Genomic DNA, 27547 nt, shown 5'->3' with positions numbered 1-27547 from the left:
TAAGAAAGACCGGATTCTTTCATATGAATATAGGGGCGGTGGTGTAGCCTAGTGGTTAAAGCGTTGGCTCGTCACGCCGAAGACCCAGGTTCAATTCCCCACATGGGCATAATGTGTTAAGCCCATTTCTGGTGTCCCCCGCCGTGATATTGCTGGAATATTGCAAGAAGCGGCATAAACTAAACTCAGTCAGTCAGTCAGTCAGTCAGTCATATGATTATAGTTATCTGTCATGAAGGATTCATAGAAATTAGTGTGTGAGTATAGTTTTACGCCGCTTTAGCAATATTACAGCAATAGCACGGCAATATTACAGCAATATCACGGCAATATTACAGCAATATCACGGCTCATAGAAATTAAAGAACACCCAATTATTTCACACGACAAATGCAATGACAGATTAGCTGTCAGGTGAAAGAATCGAATCTTCTTTCATTTCTTTTGCATTTTGCATATCTTAAATAATGCAGCATGTGTTTGACAGATGATGAGGTTTGATTGGCCAGCACTGGCAGCTTTATATTGAAGTTTCTGGGATATGTTCAAGGTATCATTTTCCAGATGAGGGATTCATTTACCATATTTATAGCACATGTTCTCAAAGCTCAGTTTTTCTATTAACCTTGATCGTTCTGCTTGTTTTCTTTTTCACTTGTAATCTTGTGATTTACACAATCTTATTTGAGCACATGCAGTTCATATGTACAGGTTCAGTTACAGCCTTCCATCTTGTGACTGGATTTCATGTGTTTTGTGGACAATTGAAATTCTGGGTGCCCAGAAGTCAGATTTGTGTAAGATAGGACTTGGCCACATGTGGTTTAGCTTACCGTGCAGTTTGTCTCATGATTACTCTTTCAACATTACTGCAGTACATGTCGCTAGGTCGATGATTGTGTAAATTGCTTGTAGGAGGATTACTCTTTCAACATTACTGCAGTACATGTCACTAGGTCGATGATTGTGTAAATTGCTTGTAGGAGGATTACTCTTTCAACATTACTGCAGTACATGTCACTAGGTAGATGATTGTGTAAATTGCTTGTAGGAGGATTACTCTTTCAACATTACTGCAGTACATGTCACTAGGTCGATGATTGTGTAAATTGCTTGTAGGAGGATTACTCTTTACTGCAGTCTTTCAACATTACTTGTGCTCTTTCAACATGTCACTAGGTCGATGATTGTGTAAATTGCTTGTAGGAGGATTACTCTTTCAACATTACTGCAGTACATGTCACTAGGTCGATGATTGTGTAAATTGCTTGTAGGAGGATTACTCTTTCAACATTACTGCAGTACATGTCACTAGGTCGATGATTGTGTAAATTGCTTGTAGGAGGATTACTCTTTCAACATTACTGCAGTACATGTCACTAGGTCGATGATTGTGTGTATTAATTGCTTGTAGGAGGATTACTCTTTCAACATTACTGCAGTACATGTCACTAGGTCGATGATTGTGTTAATTGCTTGTAGGAGGATTACTCTTTCAACATTACTGCAGTACATGTCACTAGGTCGATGATTGTGTTACTTGCTTGTAGGAGGCTTACTCTTTCAACATTACTGCAGTACATGTCACTAGGTCGATGATTGTGTAAATTGCTTGTAGGAGGATTACTCTTTCAACATTACTGCAGTACATGTCACTAGGTCGATGATTGTGTTACTTGCTTGTAGGAGGCTTACTCTTTCAACATTACTGCAGTACATGTCACTAGGTCGATGATTGTGTAAATTGCTTGTAGGAGGATTACTCTTTCAACATTACTGCAGTACATGTCACTAGGTCGATGATTGTGTTACTTGCTTGTAGGAGGCATAAGGCTGCGTGAAATTGAAATTTCAAGATGTCCCGAAACAATATTTCCTTTGCTTATGGGTCAGTTACCTTAAGGTCGTAGAAATTTCAAGATGTCCCCAAATAATGTTTGACTTCTTGTGGGTTAGTAGTTGTAGTTGAAATATCACTGTAGCGGAGATGCCAACCTCTACAACTTTATCATAGTCGCTACGAATTTTAGCCTCAAACTATGCCAATACGATTGCACTAGAAATTCTATGAAATTTGAAGAAAAATCATGAAAATTCAGACAAAAAGACAAGAACATATATTTTCGTCGATTAAATACATTTTTGGACTTCACTCTTCAAGTCATCCAATTTAATGACACATTGGAACTGGAATCATTGCAAGTAACAATTTGGAAATCTGCTGCTGGAGGTATGTGAAATTAAAGCTTCACTCGTGATTAGTGTCATATTATTTTTTCCAGAATCCATCATGATTTGAAGTATTTAGTTGACTACTAATTTTATGGTCAAACTACTACTTTTCATCCTTGAAACTACTATTTGCAACACTTTGGGGTTGGCATCTCTGCTGTAACAGACATAGCGTGGTTCCTTTTCAGTTGGGTTTCATTGATATACATTTCATTGGCCAGTGTCGCTGGCAGTCAGTTGATCTCGTTCTTCGCTTGTTGCCTGCATCCCTGGGTATTCAATACAACACCAAATGAATGTTACAGTCCCAATAGAGCAGTGTGAACAGTAACTGCCAGCTAAATCGCCTTTTGATCCTGACTTGATGAATGTTTTCATGTCTTATTAGCCCCACTCTCTTTCCAATACAGCTTTGAAATACACAATTGATAGTGTTGTCTGTGAGGCATGATAGAAGTACGCAGCCCACTTTACCATTGGGTGGACAGATTGGGCAGAGAGCTCCACGCAGATAGAACACTAGAAGCAATCTTCATCAGTTGTCAGTGAAAAGGTAGCAAGGTCGATGTGTTCAATTGTTAAATATAATATGATATTGAATATGGTCTTTATCTTTGATAGGATTGTAGGATTCTTATTTGTGGTCGAATGCTTCGTGTACATGACCAACTATTTTAACCCAGCAAGTTAAGTCAAGATTGCTGTGATTTCAATTTTGGTTAAGAGGCATAGAACCAACTCACTCACTAACAAACAGCGACCCGACTGGGTGGGATCAAAACATCATTCTTGTAATTTTGAAGAAAGAATTTATTGTGCACAAAATATTGTGTCTTGTACAATGGAAATTGTTGTGAATGATTGTCTCTGTCAGTATTGCAAGACACAGAAAAGTATTTTTAGTTTGGATCCTTGAATTTGTCAAAACTTATAATTGCATGTTTTGTTGTTGATGATGTACTTCTGAGCATGTGCAAATCTCTTAGACTGAAGAAGTGATGGCCAAGTATAAATCTTTGGTATAAAATAACCGAAAGTTATAAATGCCTGAATTTAGGATTAGGCTTCAAATTTGAAGCATGTTTTACGGGAATCTTCCCTTGCCTTATCATTCCATTGTTTTTATTCCTGCTGTCAAATCCACAAACCGAGTTTGGTCACTCTACTGTGACTTACATTCATGACCTTGGACTCTCTTCAGGAAAAGAAAACAGAAAGACGGATTTTTTCTCTGGAAGAATATTTTTTCAGATTTGTGTCTGAAAGACATGAGTCTATACAGTGCACACATTCATGTGTGTCTGCTCTTTCCATCAAACGGTAGTCCTGCATGGAATCTTAACTTTTCCCAACAACGTAGATTTGGCTGTGGTTACATGTCAGTTTAAAAAGCCTTTCATCACCCATGCTTATAAATATTGTAAGAAAACAATGAAACAGCAGCCATCGTGACAATGGCTGTGTAAAGAGGTCTTGCAGTGATGCACGGAAATGTTTGTGTTTTTACAAATCTGCCATAAACACTGCCAACATCAACCCAGGATTCATGTTTCGCTGTTCATATGATGAGGATGTGCATAGAATCAGCAGACGTGTAATCAGTGTTTGTATCCGACAGGCTTGCAGTGGAGGTGGTTTATTGATGCCTGAAGCCAACTAGCTAAATATGAGTCCTCATTATTCAACCAACCAATTTCCACGACACGTGGAATGCATTATTTGTATATTTTTATGCATCCAGAAGGAGTTATAGAGCAACGAATTGGGCAAAAAACACCAAAATAAATTTGTAGTTTAGGTATATATCTCATTAGCAAGGACCAGCTAGGAAAGTGAGCTTATGTTCTAAATACATGTAGTGTTGACTTTGTTATGAACTACGCTGTTCCATGGAAACGTTACACTGTGGCTATGTCAGTCTGGGTTTGCTAATGACTGTACCTAGCTTTATGGGGGTTGTTTGTCGATATGGCTTGTCATCATCCAGCAGTAGGCACAGCCATGCTTCTTCTCTGGGCCATGTTGTTTTACTCTATTCCACATTCTTTGTGGGCAAACATGCAAAAAATGTCAAATTCGCTGCTGAACGAACCTGGTTTCTCTGGGATAATTAGTTTGCCAGTCATTAAGATTCTTGTAGAATATGCTGAATTGATGCACTGTATCTTTTCTCGACTACCCTGATTTTAGATTGCTATTTTACCGTCTCTGATCTTTTCAGGGGTCTGTTTGACCAGATATCTGGTTTGTGAATTATTGGTCTCATGAAGCCATGTTGAATGTGATTATTATCAGGCTTTTTTAACCTGCTGTTTGGCTTGTAAATAGGAATAAAAATATATGTTTTTGTATTCAAGTTTAAAGTTTTTAATTATTGTTCAGTTTGTTTTTAAGTTTTTCATTCGCAATTCTGTTGTATCTGACATGACCTTTTTCTTGATTTAATATTTCTTGAGCATATAACCAATTTTCTTGTTACCTGCATCTAAAGTAACTGACCAAGATGCTGTGTGAAATGATAAATAAATATAATTATTAGCAATGTACAGGTTCCAAAGTCATTTATTAGTTTGTCTGAAATATTCATAGATTTAATTATGTAACTGACTAAAGGCTTGTATCCTTGAACATGAGACTGAAACATGTGGAATGATTCAGGTATCATCATTTGCTGCAGGAAAGTTTACACCTACCTGGACAGCTCTTTCCTTTTTTAAACAATAACTTCACTGTAACGTTGTCATGATCAGTGTTTGTAAAGAGCAAAAGGTGCTCATTAGCATCCATTATGTGACATTCAAACCAGCAGTATGTAGCATCTATAGGTGACACAAGTTTATAAATAATCTTCTTCACAGACATCCATTCCCTACCTTGAGAGATAATGACACTGGCATTAGCAAGGTGAATACGTTTTAACGCACGCCACCACTGATTGCATGAGTATTGACATATTCAGTATTCGTAAAAAAGTGTAATTCATACTTGAAATTACGTAGGCTGGAAATAAAGAAGTGTGTTGTGTAAGGCTTGGACTTGAAAATTGGACGTTATTAAGATGAAGGTTTTTCTTCAAGCTCAAAAAAATGACTTTTGCTGCACATAGATCCTCATTACCTATGTCAGTGAGTTGTTCGAAGGAGGTATCAGTTCCATGTGTCTGTTGTACATCATGGGAACTTGACAGTAGCTCAGAAAAGCTGAACTCAAAGATCAAAGTGGGACATTGAGAACATCTATTTCACAGCTGACTTATGCGAAGGAATAGCTTTCTGTTGTTTTTTTCTTGGGAAAATGTCAAATTTTGCTCATGGTCAGCGTTGGCTGATGTGATTTTTGAAAAGAGGTGGTGAAGAAAATCATTAAAGAAATACAAAATAAAGTTTTATGGAAGTGTCAGATGAAAGGGACAAACACTCTTGAATGTAATCAGCTTGGATAGAGAGCAGCGCGAAGAGAGGTAGAAATTCTTTAATAACTGTGAGAGGCTTAGGCGGCGATATTTCTGCGCGAGTCGCTCAGCGTCCCGAGAGGGCATTGACTAACTACAACTGTTGCCTAACCAATCTCAGGTCTTCCGCCTGATTACTTACATGACACCTCTATATAATCATCCTCATCATGCACAGCTCATGGCAGCCTCACTGGTTGGGTGTTCATTTCGCCACAGACTCGTCAGTTGCAATATTGACGCACATTTCAGTTGAGATGGCGTTTGTGTCTGCATAGTTTATTGGCCATATTCATAGACTGCTCAGTGTGGTTGGTACAAGGTCGTCATTACGAGTGATGTTAATTTCAGATGAAATAGACACTTGTCTGATGAAATGGTGCTCTGGAACTAATGGGACCATTTTGATTTTTTGGGATTGCGTGCATTCAAAGTTGATTTTTATTTACCAATGAATGTGAGGACACTTGAGGAAAAGAATGAAGCTGTGAGTTTCAGATATTTCATCATTCAGAATAAACCTTGATTTCATGCGTTTGCAATGTAAAAAAGAGAATTAATAGATGATGTTTGCCTGGTTCCAGTCATGGAGACTCCAAGAGTATTTATTTGCATAAACCTACAGTAATGCTACTTAAGAGTCTGTTTCATGGACGATTCCTTAGAGAATATTTCTGAGGTCAATGCAGTTTGCAAACAAAAAAATGAATTCTTCCTTTTTTTGTAACTTTTCCCCCAATAATTACAATCCTCTCACATAAACCAGCCATTTTACTCAAGTGTTGTGTTTTTCTGAAGCTATTATTGCTACAGTCTCTGCATTTAATGACTAGTTGTTCGTTTCGAATGAAAATGATGCCCAACTTCCAATCTTCTCTACTCGTAGGTAATTTCAGAGGGACGTAATACATTTCTTCTCATGCAAGAAAATATCACTTGCGTGCACACGCACGTCAAACTGCTGCATCGTACACTGCTGCCTTCAGAGTCTAAGTATACACGGTTACACAAATAGTATGTATTAGGTTTGCCGATAAAGTAAATTACGAGAGTGCAACAGAACAATTTAATTACGAAGCTAGAAACTGTGCACCGCGTAGGTTCCAATGTATGCATCATGCATGGCTGTTTGACTCAGAGCCTTAATTATTGCTATCTCTCCTCGTACATGGACCTATGTTTGTTTTGACTTAATTTCCTCGGGAAATCAATTCTGTCTGTGATGTATTTCACCTGGAATTGCTGCTGGTTAATAGTAATTTGGGAAGGGTACCCATTGCTAGTTACGACATAGCAAGCGCGCAACCTCCCCCCACGAGACTGTTGCTGACGTTGTAAATAAACATTGTCCAAGATTGCTGGCTCCCAAAATGAAGTTTGCTGTTTTGTTTGAGTGAAAGGAAGATGCGGTCTGGGTGTGTCCATGAAATATGCATTGTATTTGATTTCCCAGTGTAATATGTGCACTGAAACTTATCAAGGTGAATAGTCAGCTGTCAAATTCTGTTAGGATTTAATACTTGGGAGTAGATGGAGATGGTTGATGGTGGGTCAGCTTTGAGACATTCAACAACGAAATATGCCTGCCAGAATTGAAATGTTTTGGCCTTTCACTTCCAAAATGAAAGTTATATCTTGTTGCCAGGGGGCATGAAATGGACAGGAGCAGTAAAACAATCATTATAAAAATCATCTTTATTGTCATGTGAATGGCATTTCAGAATGTCTTGAACAGTTGTACATCTATATCTCGGTGTCCTGGTGGTCTAGAGTCTATACAAGAGAGAGCCAGTTGTTGATGATCTCTGTGTCCTTGTGGTCTGAGTCTACAAGAGAGCCTGTGTCCTGGTGGTCTAGAGTCTATACAAGAGAGAGCCAGTTGTTGATGATCTCGGTGTCCTGGTGGTCTAGAGTCTATACAAGAGAGAGCCAGTTGTTGATGATCTCGGTGTCCTGGTGGTCTAGAGTCTATACAAGAGAGAGCCAGTTGTTGATGATCTCGGTGTCCTGGTGGTCTAGAGTCTATAAGAGAGCCAGTTGTTGATGAGAGAGAGCCAGTTGTTGATGATCTCGGTGTCCTGGTGGTGAGTCTAGAGTCTGGTGGTTTAGAGTCTATGTTGATGATCTCGGTGTCCTGGTGGTCTAGAGTCTATACAAGAGAGAGCCAGTTGTTGATGATCTCGGTGTCCTGGTGGTCTAGAGTCTATACAAGAGAGAGCCAAGAGAGAGCCAGTTGTTGATGATCTCGGTGTCCTGGTGGTCTAGAGTCTATACAAGAGAGAGCCAGTTGTTGATGATCTCGGTGTCCTGGTGGTCTAGAGTCTATACAAGAGAGAGCCAGTTGTTGATGATCTCGGTGTCCTGGTGGTCTAGAGTCTATACAAGAGAGAGCCAGTTGTTGATGATCTCGGTGTCCTGGTGGTCTAGAGTCTATACAAGAGAGAGCCGGTTGTTGATGATCTCGGTGTCCTGGTGGTTTAGAGTCTATACAAGAGAGAGCCAGTTGTTGATCTCGGTGTCCTGGTGGTCTAGAGTCTATACAAGAGAGAGCCAGTTGTTGATGATCTCGGTGTCCTGGTGGTCTAGAGTCTATACAAGAGAGAGCCAGTTGTTGATGATAGTGAGCTTTGATGAACAGCGAACAACTTGGTGGTTTGAACATTGATTCACAATCTGGTCAGATATGAACTCACTTGTTTGATGATATGAATGTTGATTTTCAAACTGTGGTTGATGATTTGAGCATTGATTCCAAACAGTGGTTGATGATTTGAGCATTGATTCACAACCAGTGTTCGGTAGTTTGAGGAATGATTCAGTTTACAACCTGTGGTCAGTTCACTGCCCGTGGTGCCTTCAAATGAGGAATGATTCAGTTTACAACCTGTGGTCAATTCACTGCCCGTGGTGCCATCAAATGAGGACTGCTTCAGTTTACCACCTGTGGTCAGTTCACTGCCCATGGTGCCATCATATGAGGAATGATTCATGGTGTCAGGTCATCAACCACTGAGACATACAGTTGTTATTTTAGATGACAACACTTCCACTCTCTATACATACTTCTCTTTATGGTAAAAATCTGAAAAGTATATGTACTAGAATATTTAGACAGCTCCATCGTCAGACATTCAGTCCAGACCTTGCTACCAGTCATGGTGAACTTTTCATCAGCAGTCTAGAAATATAAAATATTCAGCATCATCTATATCTGAGCTCTGGATGACTTCCCGAAAGGTTTATGTTTGACTGGCTCGGATTTCAGCTGAAGTGTTGTTGATTTCAGTTATGCTGTCGCCTTCAGTGTTGAGAGAATTGAGTAGCAGCATGTCCGTTGCATGCTGTTCCTTACTGTATACTGCTTTGAGCTGTTGCTACTCTGAACTTCATACCAAGTTGATAGATGTTGTGAATATAAGGGAATGAGTGTATGATAGATGTTGTGAATATAAGGGAATGAATGTATGTAGTTAATACCAGGTATAATTCAGCTTCCTGTAAACAATCAGGTCAAGGTCAGGAAACCACTGGATGACAGCACGAGCAACATTCTAATATGTCCAGGTACGATGACAAGCGAGGGAGAATCTACCCATGACTCATGTAGCTGGAATAGTGCTGAGTGTCAAACAACAACCAAACACATCATGCCCCAACTAGATTTATACTTATTTCCATCACTTGATTGTCTGCTCCCAACACGATTACTTAAAGATTGTCATCATATGGCTGGAATATTTCTCAGTATGTCATCAAACAACAAATAAATTCTGCGTCAGCAGTTTCACCATTATTCTCAGCATCCTCATCAGCCACACTTCCAGTTTAGGTTAATAGCACAAAACACAGTTGTTTTCTAGACGTACTGCAAAGTTGAAATATCAATAAAGATCAAGGTTTGCTTTGTTTGGTTGCCATTAGCAACAGTGTACTTAATCGCCAGATCTCCACAAATCCAACAAATAAACAAACACATATGGTAATTCGGCAATGGCTGACTGGATAAGTGAGGTTACCTTGCCTAATCTGATTCTCTTTCCATGTTTTATGACATGATGTGGCACTGTGTTTATTTACCTCGTCAGTTAAACAACACAGAGACAAAGGATACCCTCCCCATAACATCATACTGACAGAGTTTACTACACACAGCGTGGAAGAGACAATAAACATAAACCAACACACACTGTCTGCTGCCTATATTTGTAACCACCATATCTGTGTCATTTGTTGTACTTGGCAGTGGGGTGGTCTTGTGGTCAAAGCGTTCGCTCATCACGCCGAAGGTCTGGGTTCTATTCCCCACATGGGTACAATATGTGAAGCCCATTTCTTGTGTCCCCTGCTTCAATATTGGTGGAGTATTCCTAAAAGCGGCGTAGAACTAAACTCACTCACTCTCTCATTTGTTGTACACTAGCTACCATTCTGTCTACCACCGTCATTTCCTTCTCTATCTTTTTTTTAATAAGAAGAAAAACAAATAATGCCTTGGGCAACTGTTGTGGGTGAGTCAATAGATATCATTTGTGTAATTACTTGTCGAGGTTCTGAGGGTTGAAAAAAAAAGGTTCAAAAGCTGCATGAAGATTAACCTTTGTAAACTTGCCTTCCTTGCACCAGATATAGTTGGAGATTTGTTCAGGTGACCAGCTGTCTAGTTTTGTTTTTAATGATCTGTTTGACATTTTCCCTTTTTTTAAATTTGGTTTACTGATTTGAGTCATGAGGATATACAGAACGAGGGAAATGTAGACATTCAGAGCCGGTAACATTGGGCTTGTAAGTAAAACAGTGGTCCAGCAACGACAAGTTAACGTTAAATGCTTAATGGATTGGGAAGTCCGACTCACTGCCAGGGTTACTGGCATGTTGTACCATGGAATACTGCTCACACCATCAACCACTCTGTGTGATTGTCTGGCCAACTCTTAGATTGTTGTCAGACAAGGCATCAAACCTATACTTTGGGGGTTTACCAAGGAATCATAGTTTTACTCAAATGTTTCAAAAGACATAAAACCTATACTTTGGGATTTTACCAAGGAATCATAGTTTTGCTCAAATGTGGGTTCGGGACCTTTCTCCCTTTTGCAGCAGATAGTGTACTGTCACTGAAATACTTTATGGTGTACTGGTGTCACTGGTGTTGAACCAACACACTCACTTACCCAAAGAGTTTGCTGACTTGCTGTGGTATATCCTTCAGTTAAAGCCTGTGTTGTGCTATTTTGGTCAGAAGACAATTAAGTGGAGATATACCATTACCTGGGGTGATATTTAATTCCAGGAAGGTAGCCATCATTGTATGTTATATGCTGCCAGACTGTCAGCGTTATATTTCTTATTACTTCGTCAATTTGGCATATGTCGTATATTTTAACTAGATCTACATTGAGCATTTGACATTTATACCCTGACTTATATGACAAGAAATGTATTGATTCTGTGGAATTCATTTCCTATGTCCGAGAAGATTGAGTTGTGTGATTTATTGTTATTAGTCTGAACAGAGATGCTTGGAGTGCCCAGTACATGGAGACCAACTTAGTGATCTGTTCGATTATGCTTCTGACTGCATGTTGCTAAGGATCGTACCTACCTTGGTGCCATTCCTCACTGTCATCCTACAACTTATACTGTCATAAACCCCGTTTTAAGGTCTGGGAGTTACAATCATCTTAGAACTAGGACTGTCATAAGTCTGTGTTACAGTCTAGGAGTTACGATCATCTTAGAACTAGGACTGTCATAAGTCTGTGTTACAGTCTAGGAGTTACGATCATCTGAGAACTAAGAGTCATAAGTCTGTGTTACAGTCTAGGAGTTACGATCATCTTAGAACTAGGACTGTCATAAGTCTGTGTTACAGTCTAGGAGTTACAATCATTTGAGAACTAAGTCTGTGAGTCATAAGTTCATCTCTAGGTGTCATTAGTCAGTCTTGGAGTTACGATCATCTGAGAACTAGGACTGTCATAAGTCTGTGTTATAGTCTAGGAGAGTTACTGATCATCTGAGAACTAGGAGTCATCTAGGAGTTACTGATCATCTTAGAACTAGGACTGACTGTTCATAAGTCTGTGTTAGTCTGTGTTACAGTCTAGGAGTTACGATCATCTGAGAACTAGGACTGTCATAAGTCTGTGTACGATCATCTGAGAACTAGGACTGTCATAAGTCTCTAGGAGTTAGGAGTTACGATCATCTGAGAACTAGGACTGTCATAAGTCTGTGTTACAGTCTAGGAGTTACGATCATCTGAGAACTAGGACTGTCATAAGTCTGTGTTATAGTCTAGGAGTTACGATCATCTGAGAACTAGGACTGTCATAAGTCTGTGTTACAGTCTAGGAGTTACGATCATCTGAGAACTAGGACTGTCATAAGTCTGTGTTATAGTCTAGGAGTTACGATCATCTTAGAACTAGGACTGTCATAAGTCTGTGTTACAGTCTAGGAGTTACAATCATCTGAGAACTAGGACTGTCATAAGTCTGTGTTACAGTCTAGGAGTTACGATCATCTTAGAAGTAGGACAGTCATAAGTCTGTGTTTAGGTCATCCATCTGCCATCGTAGTGCCTGTTGTGAAACAGGATCCTATACATTGGGAGTCATAATGTCAACTGGATAACAGGCTGCCATGCCTAGAAAATTTCCATCATCTGTGTGAACCATTAATCATACCTGTAGAACAATCACTGGCTTCAAACTTACCAGAGATCAAGTTTGAATCCCAAGTGGGTGAACACTGGTGCATCTCAACCACCCTTCTCTGACTCACCTAGCTGACAGTGTGATCCACACTTATCGATATTACAGGCCTGTAATTCACAGTCCTTAATCCTGCTGCGAAGCCATTAGATCAGTGTGAGGTTTGATGTTCTGAATGCTTTACAAAACACCGTAGGGGCACAGATATAAAAAGCTTTTCCATGTATTTTTTTCCTTCAATCCATATCTTGTTCAGATGTTGTGACTTGGGGAAAGTTGATATCATGGGCGACTTCACTATCTATATACTATTGATCCTACAGAGGGAATGCCAAGCTAATAGCAGGCCCCCTGTTGTTTTAGGGGCTAGATTTTATCAGCTCTCCTTCTATCAATTTGCAAATTTCCTGGCTCTGGTAGGACAGAAAATGGATTGTGACAAATTTATTTGATGAACGGCCTCCCTCGATCTGCTGATATGGAAAACAGTCATATAAACAACACTGGTCAATCTCGGCTTTGCCGGAATCTGGCAAGGGGTTAAAAATTGTATGGGTACAAGTGCAGAGGCGTGAACACGTAGCGGCAAGTTTGTGGTGACAATCAATAAATAAGGATGAAGGACTGTCCGGACTGCATGTACATCACACTGTAACTCCATTGTGCCAAACTGATAACAGATTGATTTTCAGTTGACGAGGATTCATTATTGTCAATTTCACTGGACAAGAGAGGCCGTTTTAAGTGAGGTTGTAGCGGTATTTTCGTTAAGGTTGGAAGTGGGCTCCAAGTCGTTTGATATACTTCGATACAACACTCCTCAGTGCCCTGAAAAGCCATTGAATACCACCAAATAACACTTGATTGCGAACTAAAGGAGGTGGGGACGTAATTTGCCGTCATTCAGCCCCATATGCGGATGGCTGCAAAGTGTAACCATGTTGAACAGAGGTTTTTAACCTCTTTGCAGGAGTAATTCCAGTTTATTTCTCCTGATGCTCATGGTTATAGAAATATTACACTTTCATCTTGGATTTATAGAACTCTGTTGCAATGAATGTAAAGTCGATGTCGTCAATTTCGCTACTTACGACATGCTCATAAACTCAAATTGTATTTTTCAAACAGCCTTCCTTGGCTTTTCCTGTAAGAGCTATCTCTTGCTTGCAATTATAAGTGCTTGTAATTTTGAATTTTTGTTTTTGTAACAGCTACCCTTCATAAATTTTGTTCAGTATGAGGTGTGTATCCCTCAGAAAAATACTGTCCCCTTCACATAATACAGGGGATGAAATTGATTTTGAAATTGACGTTTTCCTTGATAAAAACACATGAAAGTGAACTTGAGCTGAAATTTGACATTTGAGCCTTTGATTTCTTTCCATGGTTAACTTCTGATTTCTCTCCATGTGTAGATGCGTGTGCAATCTCACCATGTCAGATATTTCAACAGATAACTAAAGTTAACATACCATGGGCCAAGGTAAAATGTATAATTCTCATGAAGCTTTCTTTTTCAAGATAATGGGCACTTTGTCAAAAACAGCTAAAAACTTGGAATGAGAAAAATATGCCAGTTTATGAATGATGAATTAGAGACGATGGTTATGAAAGTGAGACAGATTTTGGACATGCTTGTTTTGACTGCAAAGCATCCATGGAGATGTTGGTTTAGATAGACAGGCTTGCCCATTTTAAACAACTTGAAATATACCATTACTATCAGTAGGGTCGTGACAGATGAACTATTTATATGAACAGTAAGTTTGAAAGAATCCGATGGAAACAGATAAAAAAATGATAGGTGGAATCCCTGGTTTGAAGCCCACATGGGTACATACTGGCACTTCATTGTGGTTTCCATGATGGTGGTAAACAAGGGTAATTCACACACGCAAAGAATCACGACAAAGTTGGGAGAAAGTAAACAAGGCTAACAGCCAGGTACACAGGTATGTGGCAGTTTGAAGATCACAAAGAGGATGAAAGCAGCAAATATTTTCAAACAGCCGGGCCACCAGGTATACGTCAGTTTCAACATCAGAAGAAAACTGACAAAAACACAAGGAAGGTAATATCGTGAAAGAAAAACAGTGACAGAAGATTGAAAAAGGGATGAGGAACGCCACAGAGAGGAAGCATCAGCTGATAGCGTTCCACGGAACAGATTTGTATTTGAGCTATGCACCACAAATGATGAGAGTGCCCCACACAAGTGCAAGGTTTCAAGACTGCCAACTGTCGTCCACACATGCTTGCCATAGTTTTCTAACTTCTGTCAACATGGTGTGATATGCCTGGCAGTGGAATGAAAGAGTGATTAGAATGACGATTTCAAGTAGAACATCCATGTTGAACCATTTCAGTTGCCAAATGTCAGTGTGAATTTAAAGAAAGTTATTGGAGGCCAAATCTAAGCGATATAGCATTTATTAGAATTAGAAATTCAGAAAATTAGAAATTCACACGTATAACATATGAGTATAACTTCCATGTTGTCTCAGACAAAACGGAATGGTTGGAGCTTACAAACTGGAATGGTTGTCTTTCTTGGCAGAAAACCCAGTCTTCATTTCTTGTGATGTGGTGACAGCCTTGCCCTTCATAAGAAGCGTCCGAACATGTCAGGATAAAGATTCCTGTAATTTGGGCTTTAACATGTTTACCATTGATCCGAGACATTTGGGCAGTGAGGTCTTGGAATAATATTCCTTGGTTACTGGAAATGGTTTTGCCAAAATGTTGCTTTAAATTTGGTCTAAATTTGGTAATGAATGTTTATGAAAGTGTGTTCATTGTGGGCATGAAATGCTTTAACCATCATTGCCTAAATTATTCCATGTTTGGTTTACTTCTTCATGTGAGCATTTTGTGCATTGAATTAGATAATGCCATCATCTGAGCATTTGAAGACTTTTCATCATTTTTGTTGGTTGGCAAAGATTACAAAATATATTTCAGTATTTACATTAAACTATGATGTAAGATTGTATGTGAGAAGTATATACTTTACAGCTGGCAAGGCTCATGAAATTTGTTTTACGAAGCAGAATTCTTTAACAAGTAAGATCACTGGGAATTATCTATTAACCTCAGAAACTCGTGTTTCTGAAGACATGCCCAGATACTAGTCCAGTGGACTAGAACATACCTCATTACATGGTCCCCAGAGCTTTTACCTAGTCCTGATGGAACAACACATAAATGTTGACTGTCTTGTAAATTCTCTCTCAGTTTTATTCAGTTATAAATTGATGCCAAATTGAAGCATTGAGAACTCATGTGGAATTGTAGCCCCCAATGATACCAGTCCATGAGGACTACCCTCACTGTAGCTGTACTTGTCCTCAACACAACGCAGTAGGCCGCGGTCATTTCAAAGGCTAGTGCAAGTGACTGTGCAACGCTATTATCCTATCATTTATCAAGCAATCCATGTCTATTATGTGTAGACCACAATCTTTTTGTAACCACAGTTTTTCCAACTTTGAAGGTATCGTCTGGTAATAACAAATCTTAAAATCCTTTCTCCCTTTCTGTCATAGTCCGAGCAGTTTCTCATTTCTGGAAGTCGATTACCAATAAGCTGTAGAAGCGCTGAGGCAGATAGTGGAAGATTGGCTCTCGTGTTTGTTTAGTCCAGTTGGTTAACCCATCACCGCCCTGCCAGAAAATCATATCATATACATTGCCATCCCAGTGAAACTCATCCCTTCTTAATGACAATTTGATTGGGTTTGGTTTCAACAATTACTGAGCCGAAGTATAAGTAAAGCATTGAGACAGGTCTCTTGTGAGATGTTAATTTCACATTGATAGCAGAGGGTCTCCACAAGGGGTACTGACTTGCGAACAATAATGTGAACTCAAATCAAATTAATCATGCTATCAAATATCAAGTAACACTATTTAGGGTATTTAAATCAAAAATTTTAACATATTTATGTTTAATGTAGGTTTTGAGTTTGTTTGGGGAAGAATATGAAATGTATGAGTATTAAATCTTCACACCTCCCCCATTTAGATTCTCATGAGCTGATATCCCACAGAGAGCACTAATTTATAGGTAGGTTTAGGTTGTCAGGCAGGTGATTCTGCTCCATTTCTCAACCCTCATTACAAATGGCGCAGGTTAGCAATATGTTTGTTTTAAATGTTGAGGTTGATTGAAGGGTCATTGGCCCTGTGTTGAATGACAGTGTTGAATGATCCGTAGAAGATCTGATTTCACATCTGACCTGTGTTGGCCTGGCAGAGAAGAGAACGAGCCAGCTGACAGTGAAATGTATGTGCATGTGTGCTGAGTGGTAAATACATGCTCGTTAATTGGTTTTCTGAAGCAAATTGTTGGAACTAACTTGGTTAACTCTTTTCAAAGGGAACTACACAAAGGTCAGATGTGATTGAGCGTACTGATTGGCATAAGTGTGGGTGTTTGTGTAACTGTACAGTGGTGATTTGATGCTGCTGGTGTATTAATACACCAAGCATGAATCCCTTGGTATGTTACCGGCTGACTATGGTATCTGAGCTGTAAGGAACTGATGTCGCAGTTTAACAGGCCCTCCTGCTTGTTGTTTACCACTGAACACACCAGTGTTTCAGTAGTATGAAGAAAGTCTGTAGATAATCAATTGTGGACCAGATTATCCAGTGACTGATATAGTCAGCAATGATCAGGGAACAGCAACATGCCTGGCCTGTCTCATAGACCCTGAACCACATTATTTTCCCTACTGCCAAGCCCTATCTGCAGAGCTAAAGCCCTAAATGAAGCAAGTCTAGATTTCCTCAGGTTCAGGATCTCTGGTCTCCCTGGGGCTCCTTTTCAATTTATTTGGATTTGTTTGTTATTATCAAGATTACATATATTCAGAGACTAAGTGTTAGTCTACAACATGCCATACACTGAGCTTGACCACCTTTAAGATCTAAAGAATAAGCTGATGATTGTGTTTCAGCCATACGTCTCTGTTTTCATGAGGCATGTAGCTCATGTATAGACTAATAATGTTGGCTTTTGGGAGACAATTTGCTGAAAATGTGGATACATTTGGCTACTGGACCATGTATGAGGTTCCAAATTGCATTTCATACAGATGTGAAATTAACTATAAATGTAATTACCTAATAGGTCTGCAGTACAGTAGGAAGTCTTTATTTCTTAAAATGAAGAGAATATCTTGGCATCATTTTTTTTATATCAAACCGCAATTGAATGAAATAAATCTTTATTTATTTCATTAATAGATAAATTAATCTTTATTTATTTCATTAATAGATAAATTAATCTTTATTTATTTCATTTTGATAGTATGAAAAGGATCTCAGAGCATCCATGATAGTATAGAAGGATCTCCAGTATCCCTTGATAGTATAGAAGGATCTTACGGTATCATGATAGTATAGAAGGATCTTTATTTATTTCATTAATAGATAAATTAATCTTTATTTATTTCATTAATAGATAAATTAATCTTTATTTATTTCATTAATAGATAAATTAATCTTTATTTATTTCATTAATAGATAAATTAATCTTTATTTATTTCATTAATAGATAAATTAATCTTTATTTATTTCATTAATAGATAAATTAATCTTTATTTATTTCATTAATAGATAAATTAATCTTTATTTATTTCATTAATAGATAAATTAATGCTTTATTTATTTCATTAATAGACATCAAATTAATCTTTATTTAGTAATAGATAAATTAATCTTTATTTATTTCATTAATAGATAAATCTTAATCTTTATTTATTTCATTAATAGATGATAAATTAATTCCTATTTATTTCATTAAATAAATAAATCTTTATTTATTTCATTAATAGATAGAAGTAATCTTTATTTATTTCATTAATAGATAAATTAATCTTTATTTATTTCATTGACAAAATGTCGGTCATTTATTAACTTAGTCTGTCACTCGTTATTTAGCCTGGTATTAATTGTTCATTGATGATGTTTCATCTGTTGCAGCTATGTCGATGTTCGAGGAGGGCGAGAAGGTGGCACAGGACTCAGATTCCCCACCTTGCAGCTTGCGTCGGGTCTGTGCCTTCAACTTCTCCCATACGGATACTCAACATTACGGCCAGGTAATCTCTATGCTACTTGAGGGATCCAGTGGCCTGTGACATTGAACAGTTCAGGGTATGTCAAGTACCAGTGTTGGTATGGAGGGTCCTGGGGATCTTCATTAGCCTGCTCTCATATTGTGGGTTTAAGAGGATCTCCAGGTCCATTTGCTGATGCTGGACAGTTCAGGGTGTGTAAGTACCCATGTTGTACTGGTCCCAGGGGATCTCCAGGACTTGATTGCACAGGAGATCTTAGCAGTACAGCTGTTGCATGTATCCCTACTCTATGGGAGTATGGATAGTCTCAGCACTCTCTCTGTGCAAGAGGGTTCTGTATTCCATGCTGATGATCAGGGACAGAAGGTCAGACATCCACAAGAGTTCTTGAATGTTGCCTTGGGTGCTCCTTGAGATGAGCTGGCAAGTAACTATCGTACTGGCCAAGTTAGGACTTCAGAATATTGCACTCCTATGAAATCTTTCACTAAACAAACTCAGTCCATGAAACTCATTTTGAAAAATGATTATTTTTTTGGATTGATATGTAAACACTTTGTCAAGAAGATAAAAACTACTTTAGATCTGTCAGCATTATATCTTAAACATTCAGGAGGTTGTTTGTTGAGATAAGACCACCATTTGTTTCCGATTACTGCAACAGTTTTTATATCACTGATAAAATGGATTCAACTAGCATATCAGAGAGAAGGGGGAGTTCTTTAATAACAACAAATATAAAATGTAAAGAAAACACTTGTGTTTTTCTTTCAAATTTCAAAATTGGCAAGATAGAAGTGATGTAAACATGCCTTCTAGGCCTCCAACAGACGTTATCAAAGGTCACATGACTCACTGGTGTCTGTGACAACAAGCTGCCAAAATGCGACTTACGTTACACGGAACATTTTCCGAGGCGGCCCCTGTGGTGCTCAATGCTACAAGGTCAAGTGATCCCATGGGAGAGCAACACTGGCCCCACTCTCCGGGGTCGTCAGTCACGCCCTTTTCCTCGACATTATTGACGTAGCATCTCAAGGGAGAAGAGGATGGGTGGGGTCAGATACGTTGGAGGCCGTCATTTGTGATGTATCTTTTTATGTTGTGAGGAGACCTTTGGGATCTGGTTGTGGTGAGAACATGGGTTGGCTACCTTAGCTCTTCTGTGTTCAGTTGATGATGTGGCATGGGTTCCATGGGATGGCTCAAAGTTAGTCATACAGAGTTGACTCCCTTACCTGGGCCAGGATCGATTGGTCACACTTTTGATTTCCAGATTTCTTCCAATAATGATTTTTTGTCTGTCAGTATGTATGTTTACTTATAAAAGTGGAAATGGTTTTGTCGCTTCTATTTATTAAATTCATTACTTTTTGGGGTTGTATTTAAGAATATTCAGGGGGAACAGGGGATAAAAATTTGTCCTACAGACTTGTGTACCTTCAGCAAGCCAGAAACCTGTGTTCATTGGTGCCAACCTTAGTTCACCCTTATTGCGTGTTTAGGTTTGTCGGCACCTCACCCTTGCTTATGGACCACCTCTGTGGTGTTGTGGTTAGAGCGTCAGCCCGGAGAGCGGAAGGTCGTGGGTTCGATCCCCGACCGCGTCATACCAAAAGACATTAAAATATGGTACTTGTTGGTCCCTGCCTGGCGCTTGGCATTAATGGGTACAACAAGGACTGGTCAGCTCGGAGTCAGTATAATGTGTCTGAGTGGGGTATTCATGCTTCACTGCGGCATGGTATCTCAGTGGGCTAGCATTATAAAACCAGCTAAAGTCTGGGCTAGTACAAGCAGCCGTTCATACACATACACACGCATGCACGTCGTCATATGAGTGAAATATTCTCAAGCCCGACGTTAAACCCAATTTCACCTCACCTCACCTCAACTCACCTGTATCTTGGAACGTGGTTTTCATGCTGCTGTATGATAGGACGTCGTCATATGAGCGAAATATTCTCCAGCGCGACGTTAAACCCAATTTCACCTCACCTCACCTCACCTCACCTGTATCTTGGAACGCGTGGTTTTCATGCTGCTGTATGATAGGACGTCGTCATATGAGCGAAATATTCTCCAGCGCGACGTTAAACCCAATTTCACCTCACCTCACCTCAACTCACCTGTATCTTGGAACGTGGTTTTCATGCTGCTGTATGATAGGACGTCGTCATATGAGCGAAATATTCTCCAGCGCGACGTTAAACCCAATTTCACCTCACCTCACCTCACCTCACCTCACCTCACCTCACCTCACCCTTGCTTATGGGTTTCAAGTGAGTGGTAAACCTCTGACACCTGTAAACCTTCGAGCCTTGCTCCCTCATGATATAAAGGAAATACTGTTCATAGTGGCATTAAACCCAACTCACTCACTAGAGGACTACCACCACATTGAAGCAGGTGCTTGCCACACAATCCGCCCAGCAGCTGAGCCTAAAGAAACCTTTCATGCCACTTGTGATCTTTTGATTGTGTGATGGGTGTTACGTGGGTCTCGGCTCTACACATACCACCTGTGTTGTTGCTGCATGTTCTCCAGGCTTATCATGCTGAGTAAAACAAGGTTTTTGTGAGAAACAAAGCCACCCTATTGCTCTGGTTGTTGTACCCTCCTGACAGTCACACAGAACAGCCACGGTAGTCTGAAACCTGGACTCTTGGAGCTGGGAGTTTGGGCCATTTTCCAAAATAAGAAACAGGCTCATCTTGGAATGACTTCATCTTTTAATTCTGTAAGAATTTAATATGAAATCTGTTTGTTTGTATTTCCTGTATATCATTTGTTTCCCTTTGTATTTGGGCATTGGGTTGGCCTAGTGGTTACAGCGTTCCGCTCATTACACTTAAGGCCCGGGTTCGACTCCCCACATGGGTACAATGTAAAGCCTATTTCTGGTGTCCTCTGCTGTGATATTGCTGGAATATTGCTAAAAGCAGCGTAAAACCCTATTCACTCACTCACTCACTCTATTAGTTACATACTTTCTTGTCAAATTGTCCTCTGTTCATTTTAATATGATGGTGTTAAATATGTTAACCAATTCATCAGACTGAAGACTTGTATTTGATTAGGATCATTTAGTGAAACAGAGTCTATAAATGTTGCCCCTGGGCATTGGGCAACTCCCTCACTAACTGTCTGGTGAAACTGGGTTGTCATGACCCAGCATTTGTTTAAAAAAAAAGCTTATCAATTGTTTTACTCAAAAGCAGCAAAAGAACATGTGATTCTTTTGTATGACTGTCTATCTTGACAAATTGACTATAGTTACACAAAAGAAGTGAGCGTTCTTTCCTCCTTTGGAGTGGTATAAATTGTTAAATTGTTTATAAACTTCTGTAATTGTTGCTTACACACAACCTCCTGTAAGTGCACCTCAATAAAATCACTCAGTTCAACACAGAAGGGAAAGCAAATCACCAACAAATGACAGTGTTATCGCCATGCTGCAGGGTCTGTGCGGAGTCTGCATGTCATGATGCCTCTGATTATATAAGCTACAGGGCCAGTGGTTGTAGGTCTCGTCCCAGCCATGCAGATTGTTTTCGGATTCATCCGGGTTTGTAGGCCGACATTAAGTAATATGAGAGCAAGGATGGATCAGGAGGTATTAGGTAATGTGATTTTAAGGTCTCTGTTTTCCTGAGATAAGAACTCTCCATCGCTCAGAGGGAAATTCAAAGAGCAGAGCTTGTGCAGTTGTAGATTTGGTTGTAAGATAATCTCATCCATCAAACCGATTTGGACATGACTTTGGGAGGAAATGCGTGTTGGATCTTCCAAGATGTTCAGGGTTTTTTTGTTTCAAGATGTCCAAATGCATAGATTGATCATGGCTCTGAACCTTTAGTAGCACTCTTGCAGGTTTTTGAAACTTGTTTAATTGCATGCATATTAAAAATACTAAAGTAGCCTGAGAGTAATGGCCCAATGATGAATCTGAAGGTTACTGTTTTATGATGTATTGTCATTTGACCTGTCAGTAGGCTTGAACATGACAAAGTGTTATTGCTGTAACACGTAGATTGTGCAAAAAAAAATTATTCTTGACACTGTTGCCCGTTTATTTAAAATATTCAAAAGTTCTTCGCGGTAGTTTAATTGGAAATGCAAAATTTTGGGCATTCCCTTGAGGTTAGCAGTTTGTCAAATCTATTGGTCATATTTTATGCTCAAGGGGACAAATTTCACAGTTTTGCTTTTTTGATGTGTATTTTATTCCAGGGAGCATCAGGTCATAGTTTAGGCAGATCAAATGTCTTTTTGGCTGTTGACGATGACGCGACAGATTGAATTTGAAAGGCCAAGCTTGTGCACATGCGTGACTCACAAGTGTACATTTCATTGTCTTTGTTGAGAATGACTGATGAGTTTTAAGTTGAATCTCACTTGTTTACTTTTCACAAAATTGATTGATTTGGAGTGAAATTAGTGTTGCCATGGTAACCATGAAGACTTTAATACAATTTTGGTAATAAATTTCAGACTTAAACATTTCTTTAATATCATTAGGCCCTGTCTTTGTTTCATCAGCCAAGTCATGTTTTGTGCAATGGCTGACATCAGTGGCAACAATTGTCTATAACTCCAGATTATTTCACTGGAGACCGCTGTTGATGAAATCAAATGTGGTCAGTGGCATAAAATTATGCTGTTGTTGAATAATGGAAGAAATACGACCCCACTGCTTAGTCACTGTGAAACTAAAAATGGACGCTTCATAATGTCATTTGCAACTGAACACTTGAAAAATTACTGGGGACAATTGAATTAATTCTATTGCCATTGATTAACGGAGAAACGCTCAGGTTTCAAGAAATAGTAAGAACTTGCCTCAATACAGTTTCATTATTCCAGTTTCTGGTTTCCATGGTGTAAAGTGAAGGGTAACGTGATGGATGATAGAATTTCCAATGTTTATGTATCAATTGAGATTCTTTTTACATTTGGCACTGTAAAACATTAAACATAACTCACTCACTACTGTTTGCCATAGTTTATGTACTGTGTGGGTTGATTTGGCTCGAATTTAACAAAACCTTCCTGTATTTCAGGCTCCCCTGGCAATCAGTGGGGAACACCAACGCCATTACCCATTCCAAAGTTAGTGATGTTCGGTCAGCCTCTCACAGAACAGATTCCACCAAAGTCTTTCTGGCAGAGCCAGTTCGGACAGGACAGAGCAGGGTTTATTCAGTTCAACTTCAGTCTTTCTGCAACAGCCATATTGGGTGTGTATGGAAGACGGAGTGCCCCACCCACCCACATCCAGTATGACTTCATGAAGAGATTGGAAGGCAACCGAGTTCAATCAACAAGGTCAAAAAGGGCTTTGTCAAAGGTCAGCATGAAAGCAAAGTGATATGTTTCCTAGTCTTCAGATGTTAGAATATTTCATGAGATGCTTTGGGAAACACAATATTTGTCATTTTTGGTCCTCACTGTAACCTGTTTTGGACTGTTATGACCTTTTATCCTTATGATCCCTGTTGTGACCTATGACCCCTGTTGCAGATGAATGCAGGCAGGATGAGGCTGGTGGAGTTCTTGACCTCTGGAGATTGGTACCTTGGCATCTACAATGACAATGATGAACCACAGACTGTCACACTGGAAGCTGACAACATCAGTAAGTTCCAGTTAAACTGTTCCAAATTTCCAGTTAAACTGTCCGGAGTTTCCAGAACTTGCCCAAACAAGAATGTGGATTGGGTGGTCAGTAGCGAGTTGTGCTTTATCAATGACCTGTCGTGAGGCACAACTCTCTGATGCTTGGAACCGCCTCCGTGGTGTAGTGGTTAGAGCGTCCGCCTGGAGAGCGGAAGGTCGCGGGTTCGATCCCCGACCGCATCATATCCAAAGACATTAAAATATGGTACTTGTTGGTCCCTGCCTGGCACTCGGCATTAATGGGTACAACAAGGACTGGTCGGCTTGGAGTCAGTATAATGTGTCTGAGTGGGGTATTCATGCTTCACTACGGCATGGTATCTCAGTGGGCTAGCACTATAAAACCAGCTTCAGTCTGGACTAGTACAAGCAGCCGCACCTACACATACACCCGCATGCACGTTGTCATATGAGCGAAATATTCTCCAACGCGACGTTAAACCCAATTTCACCTCACCTCACCTCACTTCAGCACACCACACCTCACCTCACCTCACCTCACCTCACCTCATCTGATGCTTGGAACGTGGTTTTCATGCTGCTGTATGGTAAGACCAATTCCAGTTTTGTCAGGTGCTGATGTATCTGCCAAACAATTGGCTGGTCAAAACTTGCCCAAATAATGGTAGTTATTTGAAACCATCAGATGTTGTTAAATGTCTTTAGAGTAGCAATGTGCTGTATGTAATGGGAATGAAGTAACTGTCACAGAATGTTACACAGACCAAATCTAGACTTGGTGTTAGATTATTCCATATGTTCACAGTTTTGACAAAAGCCGAAAAACATTTACCAAAATTCCAACACTTGCTCTTCTGTGAGCTATATACTAGCGACATACAGTCATTCAGTGAGTATGTTTTACAACACTTTTAGCTATACTGGACTATATCACAATGGGTGGCCCAACTAATGGGCTTCACACATTGTGTGGAATCAAACCTGGTGCTTCAGCCTGATGAGTGAATGCTTTAACCACTGGACTACCCCACTGTTCTTAAAGTCATTAACAAAGTGGCAGATCAGTTAATGTTACTTTTGCGTCTGTTACAACATGAAACTCTGTAATGTCTGTCTACCAAGATAAAGTCCGAGCATTATTGGCTGGTAAATGTGTGTCTGCTGTCAAATATGTGAGTATTCAAATAGCAAGAAATGTCTTATCCTTCTTAGCTTCTGCATCATATTTGAAATTACCAATGTTCGAGCCATATAAGTAAAGTGTCTTGCTATGTTATCGGTCCCAGTGGCAATTAGACTGGCCAGTTTCCACATTGACATTTGGAGAGCGAGACTGTCGATGGCAAGTGTGGATTTTATGGTCATTTCTGGCAGTGGCTAGTCTTTCAGAGGCACTTATATCTATGTCTCATCTAGAAGTGTGATTTGTACAAATGTAACCTCGCCTGAGTATACAGACGACTTTTACTGATGTTCTTATCGGCCAGACTAGTTGATATTATCAGATGGGCATTAATTGTCAGGGTGGTACTTCCAGACATCTCCAACCTACACTCCTTCGGCAGTCTTCATCTCAACTGAATGTCAGTTGTCTGGACATTATTATGTTAACATTTAGGTGACAAAAATGTCTGTCTGGCAAAGTTTTGTCATTTATTAATTGTTTAAGAATTGTTATTTTTTCTGATTTTCAGGAATGCAAAGTGGTTGTCCTGGTGATTGCCATGGTAATGGACGTTGTGTTGGTGGCAGGTGTCAGTGTTTTCCCGGTTACCAAGGAGAAGCCTGTGCTGAAAGTGAGTTTGGCAAATTATTTTAAAAAGTGCTAGATGGCAAACTTATAACTGAGAGGTCAGGTAAATCTTAATTAGGGCTATGATGAATACACACTTGCTCTCTCCTGCCCACCTCTCTCTCACACAGCATTAGGGATATTGATGAATACACACTTAAAACCCAACCTCACTCACTCACTCTCTCTCACAGCATGATCATCATCACAGTAAGTATGATGAGTATAATCACCATTATTCTGGCATTTGTCAGCACATTGTCCAGGGTTTTACACAGACTTGGAGTCATGGTGACTCACAATATGTATTTTTGGGAGTAATTTTCAATATTTGGGAGTCATGAAAATTGTAATATTTCTTTGTGTTTATCATTCTCAGTATGTAACTGTGTATGTCACACCACGTACCAAATGAAACTACAGCATAGTTCAGTTCACACAGCCTGGATTACTGTCTCCTCTGAGCTCTCTGGAACAATCTGACAGCTCTGTAAAAGTCAAACTATCATCGAACAATATCAATTTTTGCTTATCAAATTGATTTTTATTGAACTGAATTGTAAGGCCACCTATAAAACTTGCGTCAAGTTTGAGTATTTTGAGAGTCATTTACAAAATTGTTGCGTCAAATACGCAGGAATCACGCGTCATGTAAAACCCTGATTGTCAGAGGGGGAAGTATCTTACATAATCATCTCCTCCCCTTTTTCTCTCTCACCAGACAGGAACAACTTTCCTTACTTAATAAATTAGGCAGCTCACTATTCTTTTTTTGTCAAAATTGAAAAAAAGCATTACAACTTCTTTGCACATTATTAGGCTGAGCCAGGTCTTTCAACAAGCAGTTAAATTAGATTAGGCTATGATTTTGTCCCCCTTGATGGTGCCGCAGTGAATACCCCTACCTCTAACACTGCACGCAAAATTCATCATACCACAAATTAAATAATGTGTGTTTGATCACTTACTGTCAGTTGTGCCTCTGGATTGCTAAGCAAATAAACACAGGCCCATTGTAAGTGATACAAATGGTTATCAAAGCCTGGACAACTCAACTTTGGGGAATTCCAATGAGCGATGTTATTAATGGCCCAACTTGAAGGAGGAATGGAGCAAACAGATATTATTCAGAATGGCTGACTCACCGTGCCACTGTCCTCTAATTATTCCACTGTCCCCATCGTGTCTGCAAGGACGTCCATCCAAGGATGGACGTCCTCTCTCACACACGGTAATTCATTGTCGGTATAATCCGCCAACTTTATGGTGTCGAGACAGGATGGTAATGAGGTTAAAACTCATATTTTCTTGTAAAATTTATCATTAACCTCGACGGGGAGACAGGATTATCATGGCTGACACCACTGTGGGGTTGCAGATACAGGACACGGAACACAGAGCACAAATAAATGCCTTTTTCCACGAGATCAACTCCAAAACTGATCGGATTCGTAATTGGTTTAAGCGATGGAATTGACATCACAGGAAATGCTGGACAAAACGTGAAAACAAATGCATTTTTTGGCAGACGGCCCAGAAACCTGTGGGGTTTTCAGCCCCTTGAACTGTCGAAATGAGACTTGCTTGGGCATCTGTGACAAATTCAAAATAAATGACATTTGTCCAGAA

General features: G+C 39.5%; 1 protein-coding gene across 1 annotated transcript in view; it reads left to right on the top strand.

The window, feature by feature from the left end:
- Nucleotides 1-27547, top strand: part of LOC124283135 (teneurin-m-like) — a 70522-nt gene that overhangs the window by 4122 nt on the left and 38853 nt on the right. The window contains exons 2-5 of the mRNA XM_046719164.1: nt 18388-18506; nt 23550-23836; nt 24010-24124; nt 25821-25922. Coding sequence (XP_046575120.1) covers nt 18388-18506; nt 23550-23836; nt 24010-24124; nt 25821-25922 — 623 coding nt within the window. The remainder of the gene's footprint in view (nt 1-18387; nt 18507-23549; nt 23837-24009; nt 24125-25820; nt 25923-27547) is intronic.

Source organism: Haliotis rubra, unplaced genomic scaffold, assembly GCF_003918875.1.
Source record: "Haliotis rubra isolate DU_JTF1 unplaced genomic scaffold, ASM391887v1 Scf31, whole genome shotgun sequence".
Lineage (NCBI taxonomy): Eukaryota > Metazoa > Mollusca > Gastropoda > Lepetellida > Haliotidae > Haliotis > Haliotis rubra.
The sequence above is the reverse complement of the archived record's forward strand: the minus strand, read 5'-3'. Positions and strand labels throughout refer to the sequence as shown.